This window comes from Schistocerca gregaria, chromosome 10 (assembly GCF_023897955.1).
Source record: "Schistocerca gregaria isolate iqSchGreg1 chromosome 10, iqSchGreg1.2, whole genome shotgun sequence".
Lineage (NCBI taxonomy): Eukaryota > Metazoa > Arthropoda > Insecta > Orthoptera > Acrididae > Schistocerca > Schistocerca gregaria.
Window position 1 is genome coordinate 157695389 of NC_064929.1, and position 16691 is coordinate 157712079.

Sequence of the window (16691 nt, forward strand, 5' to 3'; positions counted from 1 at the left end):
AGAAGAGAACAATGATATTTCCAACTGCACTGCATTCTTGTAGGTGGCATTTCTACACTGACGTTATCCAGCTCTATGTAAGCACCAACACTAAAAATGTTCCTGCTAAGGTATCAGGACTGAACAATGAACTGTTCAGTATCACTCACACAAAACCTGGATCCTGAACTAAACCCTAAGAAGTTATAGGTCATCCTCACATCAAGCCAAATGTTGAGTAGCAAATTTTTTTTTTCTTCTTGAAACCATTCCCCCTATGCTCCTTGATGGAATCCAATTATCCTATAAAATAACAACTTAAATAAAAGGACATGAGAAAAAGATCTTTGAATGATTTTGCATGACAGTTGATACACTGATGAACAACCTCTCACAGAATGCACTAAATCTCTCTTTTGGCTCCATGTAATCCAAAAACATTTTGATATATATTGAACCAATCGATGTTATAATTCTATGTAAAGTAAGTTTGAGTATTTCACAAGTAAAAATATGCAAGGAGATTCAGGCAACCATTTTTAATATCTGTAGTGAGTTTTGAAGCATTTTCTGATTTCAAATCAAATGATTTCCTTCTGTGACTGGAATGTGTCTACTGACATAAGAACGCATTTATTTTGGCCACACTTAATTTTCAATATCTAGCAGCTACCTGTAGTGATGAAATTAGCAGAACTGGAATAACTGCATGTGTATTTAGCATAAATGTGATCTCATTCTCATGGTCGGTATTTAGAGTAATTTATCTTCACATTTTCACAGGGTGTACACGCAGACGAGGAAAAAGAATTCCTGGATTTCCCAGTTAAAAATATACTTTCCCAGGATGAAAATATACCTTTTCCGTATTAACTGACAGTATACTTTCACTCAGAACTGTAAAACTCATCAGTCCTTTGGATGGTTAACATTGTATACACCACCATAGAACTTTCTGGCGCTTTGGAAAATAAACCCCAGAAAAAAAAATGTGTTTTGGAAAGATCTTTGATGTGCACAAACAAGTATGCTGCATATTGTCGTACCACGATATGCTGCATATTTTCATATTATGAAAGTATATATTTAGTTTCTGAAGCAATGAAATCGACATTGTGATGCGCTTTAGTAAGTGAATCATAGCTCTTGTCACGTGATCTTGGCAGCCAATGATAGCAGATATTCAGAGCATAGGAAATGTAATGTAGACATTCAATAGCAACATCACTCTTAAGTAGCGCCAACACACAAATAGGAAAAGTTAATGGTTTAAATTAATGCACATACTGTAGCTTTCACATACAATATTGGTCTAGTTTGGCATGTTTACACTTTTAAATACATCACACACGTGTGCCAGTAAACTTTTAAATAATGACAGAAATGTCAGTTGTTCTGGGCTCTAAATTCTTCTATGTGGCTGGTCCTCAAAGCATTAAGCTTTAAACAAGAATCAAACACTCTGTGATTTAAGAAATTCAAAGCACATTTGCACATGTGACGTAATTCATCTTGTGTAAATTGAAATTTACTTTTGAAAGTAACGCTTTTCAAACTACCATTTGCAATATTTTCCTGCGACCTGTTAGAATTCATTTCAGTTGTTGTCAGACAGTCCCAGGAAATGGCGTTATTGGGCGTGGACAGTTACGATCACATAGCAAGGTCATATGTTGGTACATATATAGCATCAAGAGGTCTTACATTATGTCATACACGAAACAGGACATCAGAGGATACTCCAGAAGCATCAGAATTTCATAAACCATACCAAAATGCATAACTTGGCTTAAAGTACACATTCATATGACAAGATTCACAAAGAAGTTGGCCATAACAGATATTAAGCTTTTCTGTGAGGTTTTTGGGATGCAAATTTTCTTGGAGCATCAGTACTATATTACCTTATGTTTGGTTCTTTATTATAGCATAATGCCATATGTCCCATAAGATAAAAATGTCCACTTGTAATCCAGTAAACAGTTGACACTAGCCAATAGTGTGGAATGAAACACTTCATTCCAAATAAATTGTTGCTTCTGTGGCAAAAATTAATAAAATTCAAATTTCTTTAGCAAATCGACATACATAACTTCATTGTTCTGCAAGGCAATTAATGCTTGACTGCCAAAAACCCAGAAATAAAATAAAAGCAGAAAATTGAAACTAACAACACATTTTAGACTCTCATAATTATGTGAATGTATTTTAATTCCCTTTTGACAGCTACCAGCCACAGAAATCTGTTTTGTTTTCATTTGACGTGAGAGCTGCAAATGAAGAGGAAACAGCAAAATTGCTAAATGTAAATGCTAGTCATATGGAGACTATCACCCTTCCCACTACAACTCGGACTGCTCTGATTATCCACGAATACGGCAGTTTGGGTGTGCCAGAAATTTTTTTTAGGGTAGCACCTGACTGGTTGTTGCTGTTACTGATGCAGCTAACAGCCCCACTTTAAGTAGCCATAAGCAGGATAAGGTACTGCTGATACATGTCTTAACTACACATGCGCATAAGCCCACTAGCAATTCCTCAAACGAACCTAATGTAAACCATTGTGACGTCACACTCATTGGCAGCAATTTGTTGTTATGAAGTACTGCGTAGTTCTTCGTCTTAAAGCCTTAGACACACTTTACGTTGGCAGATGCTTGTGTGTGCACTGGGTTCTGTTGTTGTAAATGGCACGTTTGCGTTGCAACTTAAGTTTTATTATTATTATTTTTTCCTTATTTATGTTTTATTGCTGTAGTCTTATCCTGCAGTAATGGCTAAAGTAAAATTCTTCTTCAGGGTATAGTCCTTACCAGTCAAAATTACATAAATTTAACTGAAAACTAAAGCAATGAAAAATTTCTAGAATTGGTAAAAATTCCAGACTTATTCCCAGTTTTCTCCCAGATGAAAAAATTCCTGAGTTTTTCCCAGATGTTCCGGGGGTTGTACATCCTGCTTTCATTTCATAATGGAACCTTATCTTAAAGGTGCGATAAGAACAAAGTAAAATACAGAGAATGAAATAATGTGCAACTTAAACCAAGTGTTTACCGAAATTGTCTACTTTTTTGTGTGTGTATATATCTAATTTTCAAACCAAGGTTCTGTATTTCTTTGGCTTATTAGTTGTCATATGAGTCAAGTTTTCTTTAGAAAAGTAAATGAGGTCAACCAAGCACACAATTCTGAATATTTTCAGGATAAAGTTGGAGTTTTCTCTCTCATCATGCAGTATTTTATCATCTTTCAACAATTCATTTGTGCTTTTTTTGTAGCATCTCACACAACACAAATGGAACATACAAGAGAAAATGTAGCAGTGGTCTAAGCTACAATGAACCTACCATCACAAAATGGAAATTCAAATTTAGAGCTATTTTCATTATATTTATTGCATACAAGGTGAGCCTCAAATATACAAAATGATATCCATTAATGTTCAATAAAGGACTTCACAAAATATCTTGTTCTATCATTTATTTCTTCATCATGACCATGCAGCCAATGAGAGTTTACAATTTTGTAAATTCAGATATATGGGTAACACTATTTTGCAAACCACTGTGTTTATTGTCTCGCCCATTAGAGCACAATCAGTCTCAGAACTCAATAGTTTTTAATGAAACTTGTCAATGTTCTACAGTCACTCTTTACTGAAAAACACAAGAGACAGGGTAGTTCTTGTGTATGGTACTCTGTAGCCTCCCATACACCTTTTCATATACACATGACACCCCCCCCCCCCCCCCCCCCCACCACCACCACCACACACACAACCACCAATGTGGGTATCAGAGATATACTTCGTTATTAAATATATATATCTTTCACAAAAACTGATTTTAATCATATGTAAAATTTATTATAGTGGTAACAGCTAGTTTGTACACACAGAATGATTCATTGCTCAAAAATGGAATAGTAAACAAAATATGAAGTGAGCAGTTCTGGTGAATTCCTACAATTAACAGTATGCGTTTCACACAATACACTGGATTAGTATACAAAATGTCTCAAAAAAATTTCATAGACAATTATTTTTTACATCTATATTTATAACTTACATTACATTTACATCATGATCACATATCTATCAACACAAAATGCATATACAAATTGTGTTTGCACTTAAGTGATTTTGATCCAAAATTTACATGCATATTTTCTGTTTATATCTGTAAATGGATAATAATAATAATAATAATAATAATAATAATAATAATAATAATCAATAACAGAAAGTTTTGGAAATGGTAATTCAAAATTGTGTTGCAAGTTAAATTCTTTTCTGTTTCAATGTTAACAATGGAACTGCTGGAGTAACTTCAAACTGTAATGTCTTTGAAAAAAAAAAAAAATTACTGTTGAGAATCATAGTTATTATGTAGAGCATGTTCATGCAGCAGTGTCGCATTCTGAACCTTGTGTTGATTGGATGTGATTAGAGGAGAAGATTATTACTAAGATGTGGAATACGGAAACACATAGACTATGAAATTTCATTTGCTGAAGTGCACTGATATATGCAAAACTCTGGAAGTGACTTTGCAAGCAGGAGCTTCATCCCTTCAGACAAAACTATGCCAACAACTAGAGCAAATAATAATGGACAGCAAGCAGAAGATTAGTAAAAGAATGTTTTTATAATCTGAACTTAAATTCATGAAAGGTCTAGTCTTTATCTTTTATTTTTTCTGAAGTTCACAGAAAAATGAACTCAAAACAGACCACCATAGAAATTACTAAGCATTATCAATTCAATTGTAAATTGAAAGACAAGTTAGAAGTTTCATTATAAAACACTTATGATCCAATCTTTTGAATACATTAGGCCTAACATTCTAAAACTGGTGGTATAATAATGGAAGAGACAATACAGGTAGTTGTTAAATAATGATGTTCGCCATATGTAAAGCTTCATACAAGTCGCATCCAGAAAGTAAGTTTCCCCTTTTTTTTAAACAATGGCAACATAGTTACATGAAAAACTTTATTGGTAACAGGTACCGTAATGATGAGCTATTTTTCGACATAGTCACCAAGAGAATTGACACACTTGTCATAGCGTGTGATCAACTTTTGTATTCTTGTGTTGTAGAAGTCTACCACCTGTGAATGGAACCAGTGTGTGATAGCTGTCTTCAGCTCTTTGTCCTTGTTGAAATGCTGGCTGGTGCACAGGAATTTCTTGAGGTGAAAGAAATGATGGAAATTGCTCGGAGAAAGATTAGGACTGTATGCTGGATGATCAAACACCTCACAGTCAAACTTCTGAAAAACTTTTACTGTACACCGAGCTGTATGGGGATGAGCATTGTCATTGGGTAGCACAAACCTGCCATAAGCATTCCACGCTTCTTGTTCTGAATGCCACGTCACAATGTTCGCATTGTTTCACAGTAACGGTCAGCATTCACTGTTTCACCTCTGGGCAGGAAATCAGTGAGCAGAAAGCCCTTCCTGCCCCAAAACACTATGCACATCACTTTCTGCACCGACACAGGCCGCTGGAATTTAATATTGACTGGGGATCGACTGTGATGGCGATGCATTGACTGCTGCTCGATTGCCTGGGTCAAGTGAGAAATCCACATCTCATCGCCCAAGATGATCCCGCCGAGAAACTCATCAATGTCACCATGTTACAGCTGCAAAAATGTCAGTGCTACTCCAAAAGCATTTTATTTTGTGCTCAGGTGTCAGAAATGGAACACATTTTCTTGAACAACAGGGACTTAGTGACAACTTCATGCAACAAGGATCGGGATACCTGCAGAAAGTGATCACTAATGAGAAACGGACAAATTGACAACCTTTGGAAAAAAGCCTTCACCAGTGATGCCCTGTCTGTTTGCTCATGACATTCGGGATGCAGCTGCTTCGGTACTGGCACCACACGGGACTTGTCCGGCTGGCATTTAATTGTCTAATCACAGATCTGTCACACATGAAAAAATTTTCCAGCTAAATACACCTACTTTAAATGGAACATCAGAAAACTTACTTTCTGGATGCACCTCGTATAATCATTCATGAATACACACATGCCTTTTCAAATTTTACACACGATGAAAATGTTTTGAGTGAATTAAGCATATTAACAGATCTAACTTCTTTCATGTATCCAAGTGTATTCACAAACGGTATTCGTAAGTAAAAATTTTTAACAATGTGGGCACAGACACTTTCACATCCTTATGATTCAACAATGAGCTTTAAGGTGATGCCTCACAGAAAATGCTTTTGAATAAGTACGACAGACAAACTCTTTTACCTTATTATGCATCTGCATACGCCTTCTCAAACTGTTTATGCCTGAAAAAGACTTTCAACACTCAGCACATTTTAAAGGTTTCTCTTTGGTGTGACTACACATATGTACCTGTAAACCCTGTTTTGATGTGATACTTTTTTCACGTACTTCACAGGAGAAGATTTTCTCTTTGCTGTGAAAGAGCAGATGAGTTATGAAGCTGCTGTGGTCACTGAAAGTCTTTAAGCATGTGGGGCATGCAAACTCATGCTCTGATTGTGCCACATAGGTCATCTCACTCTCTTTGTGTTTGTGCTTCTTCCAATTCAGATGTGACCTGTCTTTCAGTGTGCACATATTATTGTTTTCTTTATCACTACTTCCTGATTCTTCTTCACTCATTGTCTCTGGTTGCGTTTGTACTGTTAACCTTGGACTCCATACCATACCTGGAAAACAACAAAATGTATTACTGTCAATCAAAAAATTGTACAAATGTACTGTGTTAGCATGTTTCCTTATATTCATCCAGATGGCAATCATAGTTTAGACAGACAATGACTAGTTTAAACTGCTGCCTACAACCATAATCGAATCTATGAATAGGCTCAAATGTTAAGCACCAAACTATGGATCCTAAGCTCTGTAGTTTGATCCCCTCTCAATGCATGGATTTTTGTGTGTCACTTCTTTCACCCCTGGCAATATTTATTAATGTGAAAAATGCTGAGAGAGACTCTATGACTACTTGCAACTTTCTGGGTCAGTCAGTTCAAAGGTCAGAGGAAAATGAAAGCATACCACCTCCTATACCCATGAAGCACTTGGCTGTTCAAACTATTTTCAGATTCTAATATGAATTTTACTGTCTCATTTCCTAAGCTTCAGATTGTTGACTGTTTTCTAAAATTGACAAAAAATCAAACTGAGAAGGCCTTCCATATTAATAGTTTTATATTAAAAATGAGCACACAAGACAGCATTGCATATAAAACCTCTTTAAATCTGATGTCCTTGCTTTGTCACATATTGCTTTAGGTTGTGTGTGTGTGTGTGTGTGTGTGTGTGTGTGTGTGTGTGTGTGTGTAAGAGCTTATGTTTATGCTTAGGAAAGAATTGTGCAAGAAAAACAATAAGATCATTATACATTCAATCAGTGTTTTCTTACAGTAAAGTTACATAAAATAATAGAAAATGTGAATCATTGACAGATACCAGCCACAACTTCTGATAAAATTAAATCAAAAGATCAACTTACAAACTACGTCATCATTCATTGCAAATGAGAATGTGAATGAAACAGCTTAACATGACACTAAAATGTCAATTTTGAAGCAGCAGACAGTAAGAAAACATGTTGCCAACTTACAAATACATTTTTGCCCAATATAAAGTGGTAACCCATTTAGTAAAGGCTATGTTAATTATCTGCAGTCTCGTATTTTACTTGTTTTGTATAACAGGTTGTACTGAAATACTGATTCATTACTATTTGTCATTTCTAGACAAATATTTTAATGCCACATTATCCTTTCATCCACAACATTCCTCAATAGCAATGATCAGTGACACTTTGTCAAGTTGTCCTTTGATTCATTCTATCACGAGCAAGGGCTAATATGCCAGGGTGTGTGTGTGTGTGTGTGTGTGTTTTTTTACTTTTTATCTTATATATTTTTTATAAAAAGAAACAACACACCAAATGCGTAATGATCATCCAGTTTTATTGCTAGAATAAACCATTTGTAATGTACTGTTCCTTACTATGTATATACATAACCCCTTTCATACATTGTCTTAATACACTTTATGCTGCAACATTTGGAATGATACTTTAATTGTAACAAACCAGTTAGTAATTATGCTGTACTGATCCATACCATAGCTCTTAGTTCTTTACAGGCAAGTGATCACATTCATTTCAGTTAACAAGATAATTATGATGTCAGTACCAGCAATCTCTTCCTTGTAGATGATACTGAAAATGAATTATTATGGAACATCAACACATCAAATGTAAAGAACTCATTCAATTGGTAGGATTGTCTGAAACTGTCACATTCTGTTCTAATTACCACATAATAAAATTCTGTAGTGTAATCATGAACCATGGACCTTGCCGTTGGTGGGGAGGCTTGTGTGCCTCAGCGATACAGATAGCCGTACCGTAGGTACAACCACAACGGAGGGGTATCTGTTGAGAGGCCAGACAAACGTGTGGTTCCTGAAGAGGGGCAGAAGCCTTTTCAGTAGTTGCAAGGACAACAGTCTGGATGATTAAATGATGATGGCGTCCTCTAGGGTAAAATATTCTGGAGGTAAAATAGTCCCCCATTCGGATCTCCGGGGGGGACTACTCAAGAGGATGTCATTATCTTTTGGCATCATATTCAGTTTGGATTCTGTAGAAATACTGGAACACGTGAGGCAAAACTGACCTTACGTCTTACCTTACCAGAAAGATTAAGGAAAGGCAAACCTACGTTTCTAGCATTTGTAGACTTAGAGAAAGCTTTTGACAATGTTGACTGGAATACTCTCTTTCAAATCAATGAAGGGGAAGCAGTGGTTGGGAAGGGAGTAAGACAGGGGCGTAGCCTCTCCCCGATGTTATTCAATCTGTATATTGAGCAAGCAGTAATGGAAACAAAAGAAAAATTTGGAGTAGGTATTAAAATCCATGGAGAAGAAATAAAAACTTTGAGGTTCGCCGATGACATTGTAATCCTGTCAGAGACAGCAAAGGACTTGGAAGAGCAGTTGAATGGAATGGATAGCGTCTTGAAAGGAGGATATAAGATGAACATCAACAAAAACAAAACGAGTATAATGGAATGTAGTCGAATTAAGTCGGGTGATGCTGAGGGAATTACACTCCTGGAAATTGAAATAAGAACACCGTGAATTCATTGTCCCAGGAAGGGGAAACTTTATTGACACATTCCTGGGGTCAGATACATCACATGATCACACTGACAGAATCACAGGCACATAGACACAGGCAACAGAGCATGCACAATGTCGGCACTAGTACAGTGTATATCCACCTTTCGCAGCAATGCAGGCTGCTATTCTCTCATGGAGACGATCGTAGAGATGGTGGATGTAGTCCTGTGGAATGGCTTGCCATGCCATTTCCACCTGGCGCCTCAGTTGGACCAGCATTCGTGCTGGACGTGCAGACCGCGTGAGACGACGCTTCATCCAGTCCCAAACATGCTCAATGGGGGACAGATCCGGAGATCTTGATGGCCAGGGTAGTTGACTTACACCTTCTAGAGCACGTTGGGTGGCATGGTATACATGCGGACGTGCATTGTCCTGTTGGAACAGCAAGTTCCCTTGCTGGTCTAGGAATGGTAGAACGATGGGTTCGATGACGGTTTGGATGTACCGTGCACTATTCAGTGTCCCCTCGATGATCACCAGAGGTGTACGGCCAGTGTAGGAGATCGCTCCCCACACCATGATGCCGGGTGTTGGCCCTGTGAGCCTCAGTCGTATGCAGTCCTGATTGTGGCGCTCACCTGCACGGCGCCAAACACGCATACGACCATCATTGGCACCAAGGCAGAAGCTACTCTCATCGCTGAAGACGACACGTCTCCATTCGTCCCTCCATTCACGCCTGTCACGACACCACTGGAGGCGGGCTGCACGATGTTGGGGCGGGACCGTAGCCCAGCTTCATGGAGACGGTTGCGAATGGTCCTCGCTGATACCCCAGGAGCAACAGTGTCCCTAATTTGCTGGGAAGTGGCGGTGCGGTCCCCTACGGCACTGTGTAGGATCCTACGGTCTTGCCGTGCATCCGTGCGTTGCTGCGGTCTGGTCCCAGGTCGACGGGCATGTGCACCTTCCGCCGACCACTGGCGACAACATCGATGTACTGCGGACACCTCACGCCCCACGTGTTGAGCAATTCGGTGGTACGTCCACCCGGCCTCCCGCATGCCCACTATACGCCCTCGCTCAAAGTCCGTCAACTGCACATACGGTTCACGTCCACGCTGTCGCGGCATGCTACCAGTGTTAAAGACTGCGATGGAGCTCCATATGCCACGGCAAACTGGCTGACACTGACGGCGGCGGTGCACAAATGCTGCGCAGCTAGCGCCATTCGATGGCCAACACCGCGGTTCCTGGTGTGTCCGCTGTGCCGTGCGTGTGATCATTGTTTGTACAGCCCTCTCGCAGGGTCCGGAGCAAGTATGGTGGGTCTGACACACCGGTGTCAATGTGTTCTTTTTTCCATTTCCAGGAGTGTAGATTAGGAAATGAGAGTCGGGTGACGCTGAGGGAATTAGATTAGGAAATGAGACACTTAAAGTAGTAAAGGAGTTTTGCTATTTGGGGAGCAAAATAAATGATGATGGTCGAAGTAGAGAGGATATAAAATGTAGACTGGCATTGGCAAGGAAAGCGTTTCTGAGGAAGAGAAATGTGTTAACATCGAGTATAGATTTAAGTGTCAGGAAGTCATTTCTGAAAGTATTTGTATGGGGTGTAGCCATGTATGGAAGTGAAACATGGGCGATAAATAGTTTGGACAAGAAGAGAATAGAAGCTTTCGAAATTTGGTGCTACAGAAGAATGCTGAAGATGAGATGGGTAGATCACATAACTAATGAGGAAGTATTGAATAAGATTGGGGAGAAGAGAAGTTTGTGGCACAACTTGACCACAGGAAGGGATCGGTTGGTAGGACATGTTCTGAGGCATCAAGGGATCACCAATTTAGTATTGGAGGGTAGCGTGGAGGGTAAAAATTGTAGAGGGAGACCAAGAGATGAATACACTACACAGATTCAGAAGGATGTACGTTGCAGTAGGTACTGGGAGATGAAGAAGCTTGCACAGGATAGAGTAGCAAGGAGAGCTGCATCAAACCAAGTCTCAGGACTGAAGACCACAACAACAACAATGTAATCATTTTCATCTGTTAGCCAAAAAATGTGAAACAAATTTTGGAATAACATGTGATCTGCTATTATCCATCTGTGTGTTGCAAAAGTCACCAATTTTCAAAGTAATTAAGACAATTTTCCGAATTATGCAAGCCAAAACACGACAACATATCATTAAAAGACACTTCCTGTATAAAAGACAGAACTACTGTTAATATTTTAAAAAGCTCTATTAAAAATATATATCAAAAACATGGCAGGAAAGCTGTGCTTAATTTTGACCTCATGTTATTCATTCTGCATATTTGGTGTAAACTTCAGTGATGATTTTGTTTTTTGTTGAATTTTATGTCTAAACCTGATACAAGTTCTTGAAACAATTTTGAATGTTTGTTAAATTAACTTGAGGTGATAATTTTTCATTGTAATATCTAGAAGTCAGGCAGTGTACAAAATTCTACATAAGAGCAGGTGTTGGCTCGCTAGAGGAAGCTGTTGATTAGGGGTTTTGTGATGGCCCACCTATTTCACTTTGAGCAATAAAAATGCAATGAAAAGTAACAAGGCATATCTGTTACTTAATCCACATAGCACGCTGAATGGACTTTAGATCAAATCCTGTTCTCAGGAATAATTCTGGGACAACCTACCATACAAATTACATCAAACATATGAAATATTCACATGTCATCAAGTTTAAAACTGCAGCAAGTTTATATCATTTTGACTCTCAAGAACGATAATACATCTCCTAGAGAAAAAACCGGCATTGTGTCACATACTTTCAGTGTTTTTGTATTAAAATGTCACTGTTAATTTGTTAGCCCTGCTTAGTTTTTTTACCCTCCTTTACCCATTTGAAGACGACTATAGCATATGGTCAAAATCAATTATTGCCTGAAATCCAGTATGCAGGAAATCCGGGCTCAAGTTTTGGTCCAGCACAAATTTTCACATGTCACTGATGGTTAGAATAGCTACACCCAATACGCCAAAGAATTCGCTATCATCAGCCCCCCCCCCTTTTTTTTACAATCGTACTGACCAACTAGGATAATGTTAACAACTTCAGTTCCTCTTCTTCCTTTGTTGTTGTTTCCTATTTTTCCAGTATTCCTTCATTTTCTCCGCATGAAGCCTCTTCCTTTCTTCTGTCCAGGTTGTTCCCAATTTTTTGTTTCTTCTGCTTTGAAAGCCTTCCAAATTTAGTATTTTATTTTTAAAACAGTTTCTTTGTGCTATTTCTGATTCTTTGATGATGTTTCTTTCTAGATCTTTCCTTACTTCTGTAATCCATGCTATTGTCGATTTCTTCTTCCAGAAATATAGGAGTATTTGTTTTGTTGTTGGCCATTACTTGAGATATTTTCTCCATATTTTTGTAGATCTCCTAATTACTTCTTATTTTTCAACCATCTGCAGTTTTTATTGCACCCATTATTTTTTTAATAATCCTTCTTTCCAGTGCCTCTAGTCTGTCCATCTTACAGTCCATTGTTAGGCATTCAGATCCATATAAACATTCTAGTCATACCAGTGTGGTGTAGTCATTTTTCTAGATATACATTTCTTGTGGTAAATATTTTTGGTCAAACCATATGCTCTTTCCATTTTGTTAATTCTTATACCTACTGCAGATTTTTCTAGTCCATTCTGTTGTATAGTTTCTCCAAGATATTTAAATTTATTAACTTGCTCTATTTTACCTATTTGTGTTTCTATGAATTTTGGTGTGGGCAATATGCATCTTTACTGTTTTGCAAAAACTTTTCTATTTGTATGAACGTGATTTATTTTGCAATAACTATATACAGCTTTTGTGTACATAAAACTACTATTTGCAAACAGCACATTTTATGAGGCTTTTGAGACAAAGAGAGGGCAATCTGTAGTTTAAAAAGTTGACGTGATAGATAAAAACTGTGCGTTTTTCCCTTTGCATTGGGGTGCCAAAAGTTAATCAAAAATATGTCACAGAACCAAGACAATCAAATTGCTGTTCTCCAATGTACACTGAGATTACACCGATATGCAAGTAAGGTATGTAAAACTCTCAATTGTTAACATTGCAATGGAAAATCTCTCTCACTGTGTTGACCTGGCATACTTTCACTCAATATAGCTGAGGTAAGAAACTACAGCTTTAAGTGTAAAGGTACAAAAGAGAGTAATTGACATGGAACCAGACTAGGTTGCAGCCTATTCTGATGTTATTCCATCTAAGCAGCAGAAGAAACCAAGAAGATATTTACGAAAGGAACTAAAGTCTAGTCAGAAGAAATGCAAGAGGCATTCAATAAGTAATGCAACACAATTTACTTCTCATGCAATTTCAGTCGCAGAAATGCACAATCTGTTGTAAGACATCTTGGGATATTCCCATTTCAGCTCCTGAAGTTTCATGAAGTTCCAATACGTGACATCACTATATGTAACCTTCAAAATGGCATCTGTAACGGAACTGTGTTCCAAGCTTAGAGCTGTCACCGAGTTTCTTTTGGCGGAAAACAAGAGAATCAAAGATATTCACAGACACTTGCATGATATCTGCGAAGAAGTGGCAGTGAACAAAAGCAAGGTGAGTCATCTGACAAGTCACCTGTTACAACTGCAACAAGGTAATGAAACCTGTCCGCTCTCCCGTGTGCTGGCCACGTACAGCTGTGGCTCCTGCAATGTTGGAACATGTGGACACTCTCATTCAAGGTGATCAACAGATCACAATCAAACACATCGCTCCACAGCTGGAAGTCTTGGTTGGTCTCCCTCAAAGTGCAATGATCAACCATGCTACCCTCAGGAAATTGAAGATACCACTCCAGTGTGTACGTTGCCACAAAAATGCAAACAAACTTTTCTTTCTCCATGACAATGTAAAGCCTCACTCAAGTCTGCGTACCCAAAAACAGCTCACAAAACTTCATTCAATTGTACTTCCTCATCCACCTTACAGCCTGGATCTCATGTCTTTAGACTTCCATCTCTTTGACCCAAAGAAGGACCCACTATTTGGGAAGAAGTCTGTGGATGATGGTGAGGTTATTGAATCACCAAGATATTGGCTCTGACGTTGACCAGCAGACTGGTACCATGTAGGCATACAGTTTCTCCCACTAATCTGGGGTAAAGGTGTCCACTGAATGGAGATTATATTGAAAACTAGGGTTTTGTAGACAAAAGGGTGGGTAATAATAAGGTGTATTGGAATCCTGAATGAAATCAACATGCTTTCAGAAAAAAGAGTGTTGTATTACTTATTGAACACCCCTCATAAAACTTCCAACATTTGCCAATTATACTGTAATAATGTCAGAGAGGGCAAATGACTTGGAAGATCAGTTGAATGGATATCGTTGTGAGAGAAAGAGGGAGAGGGAGAGAGAGAGAGAGAGAGAGAGAGAGAGAGAGAGAGAGAGAGAGAGAGAGAGAGAGAGCTTACGAATACAGAACACTGAAAACAGTACACGAGTTTTGCTATTCGGGGGTAAAATATCAGATGGTGGTATGCAGGATATAAAATGCACACTGGCAATAGCAAGAAACACTCACTGAGAAGATATTCATACAAAATATAAATATGTGCGATAGAAAGTATTTTCTGAAGGTATCTCTCCGGAGTGCAGCCCGATACTGAAGTAAAACATGGCCACTAAACATTACAGACAAGAAGTGATTTGGTCTATGTTCTGTAACCAACCTCTCACTACGATATAGAACAAGTCAGTTTTACAACTATAGTAAAAATTCTCAGCAAAAAATATACCAACACACTACAATTTACATGATTTCTTCTGGTAATATTTTTCTTTATTTGCATCTCCCCCTTCATAAAACACACACACACACACACACACACACCTTCACACCAGAATACTATACATTAGGAAATTCTACGGAGTAGAAGCAGCTGCCACACAGGTGCGATTTCAGTTTGTGATTTAAATTAGCTTCATTATCTACTAAGTTCTTCACATTGCTATCACAGATTTTTATAGCTAAATGCCTCATCACTTTTTGTGCTGTACTAAGGCTGAATAAAGGCTAGTGTAAGTAATTTTTCTTCCTAAAATTATATCCATGATTGTTACTGTTGTTTTCATACTTTGATTGTTGATAATAATCCTTTTAAGGGGTTAAAGATACTTTGAGGTGGCTGTCAGTACACTCAATTCTTCGACAGCTGTCGATAAGAGTGGTCATCACAGATTATCCTTTCTGCAAAACATTTGATAAGCTGAAGTGAAGTATTTCTGTACCAAGGTCACCACTAAAAGAAGACAGCAAGAACTGAGCCAATACTGAATTCGCAATTTGAGAAACGAAGGCAGGCTACAGACAGGGAAAAGTTATTAAGTTACCAAGGAAAATTTTGAAACCCGAATGCCATTACACAGTAGATAGCATTATGAAGTAGCTCGAAGTTAAGGACTTCAAACCAATGAGAATTTTTTGTCACTGTATTCAGAAAAAGTGGGCAGCTAATGTTTCTTCCTGAGAGAAACAGACCACTTAGAATTTGGCAATAGCAGTTCCACTACCTGTCTCTATACACAACACATAACTAATAGCAGTGGTTGCTCTGAGAAGTCAAGAAACATAGAATACCGAAGTAAAAGATTGTGAACCCACATGTTCCCAAAGTTTCCTCTAATTACTTAATAAAATCCTGCCTTCAATGAAACAGGAGATTGTTCCTAGCCCTTTTTCTCTAAAGATTTAACCAAAACACAGTGGTCAAGACCAACTGCTTAAACTTATCTCTATTGTAAGGCACAGCTTAAATGCAGTGATCTGCAAACGTAGTAGGTCACTACACATAGAAAACAATAAGACTGGAGGAAATATATTAAACACTTATGAGGACTGTGAAATGGACTGATGTTTTACATCAGTTACAATAATGCTGTCATTCAACCTGACGCTGCTCCCACATTCCCAGTTCCTCTTTTTAGAGTATTTTCCATGTACTGCATTAGCACAAATAACACGCTTCATTTTACAAACATCTACAAATATGCTCAGCTAAACAGCATGGAGTAGCTCAGGTTATGAAATAACTGTATAGTGAGCTGTCACAGCCTGCATCAATGAAAAAAGGAATGCATGTTGTTTCAATGCTCACAGGAACCGAGTTTTATGAGGTTTTCTTTTAAGCCTTTCAAACAAGATCTGTAAGTCAGACTTTCATTCTTAGCTATTTAAGCTTCTCACATCTCACAACCTGACATTTACACAAATATTTCACATTTTCTTTAACTGTATGTGGCAAAGTCTGATTACATCAATTACCTATTATAAAAACGGACTTTTCTTTTAAGATTTTAATTGAGCTGGTAAAGGTCTTTATTGTCTTGACAGATAAAGATTACTTTCAGTGTATGAAAGACTATGAAAAAATATATTTTATATACTGCCAACACTCAAATCAAGAGATAGGGAACCTTTTTCGCATCAGGTCTTGATAGGACCTGATAATGATGCAAAGATTAGTAACATGCTTTACAAGTACAGAATCATAAAACTGGGCATTTCATAAAGCCTAGAAACAT

The 16691-nt window shown here is 37.9% G+C and overlaps 1 protein-coding gene across 8 annotated transcripts in view; it reads right to left on the reverse strand.

Annotated features, from left to right (window-relative positions):
• LOC126293658 (NK-tumor recognition protein-like) overlaps positions 1–16691 on the reverse strand; it is a 95103-nt gene that overhangs the window by 64270 nt on the left and 14142 nt on the right. For 5 of the 8 annotated variants that reach the window (XM_049986943.1, XM_049986947.1, XM_049986946.1 and 2 more), the window contains exon 2: positions 6365–6684. In XM_049986943.1, the coding sequence (XP_049842900.1) occupies positions 6365–6682 (318 nt within the window). In that variant the 5' untranslated portion in view covers positions 6683–6684. The remainder of the gene's footprint in view (positions 1–6364; positions 6685–16691) is intronic. The other 3 variants (XM_049986948.1, XM_049986949.1, XM_049986944.1) reach the window with 1 other exon arrangement.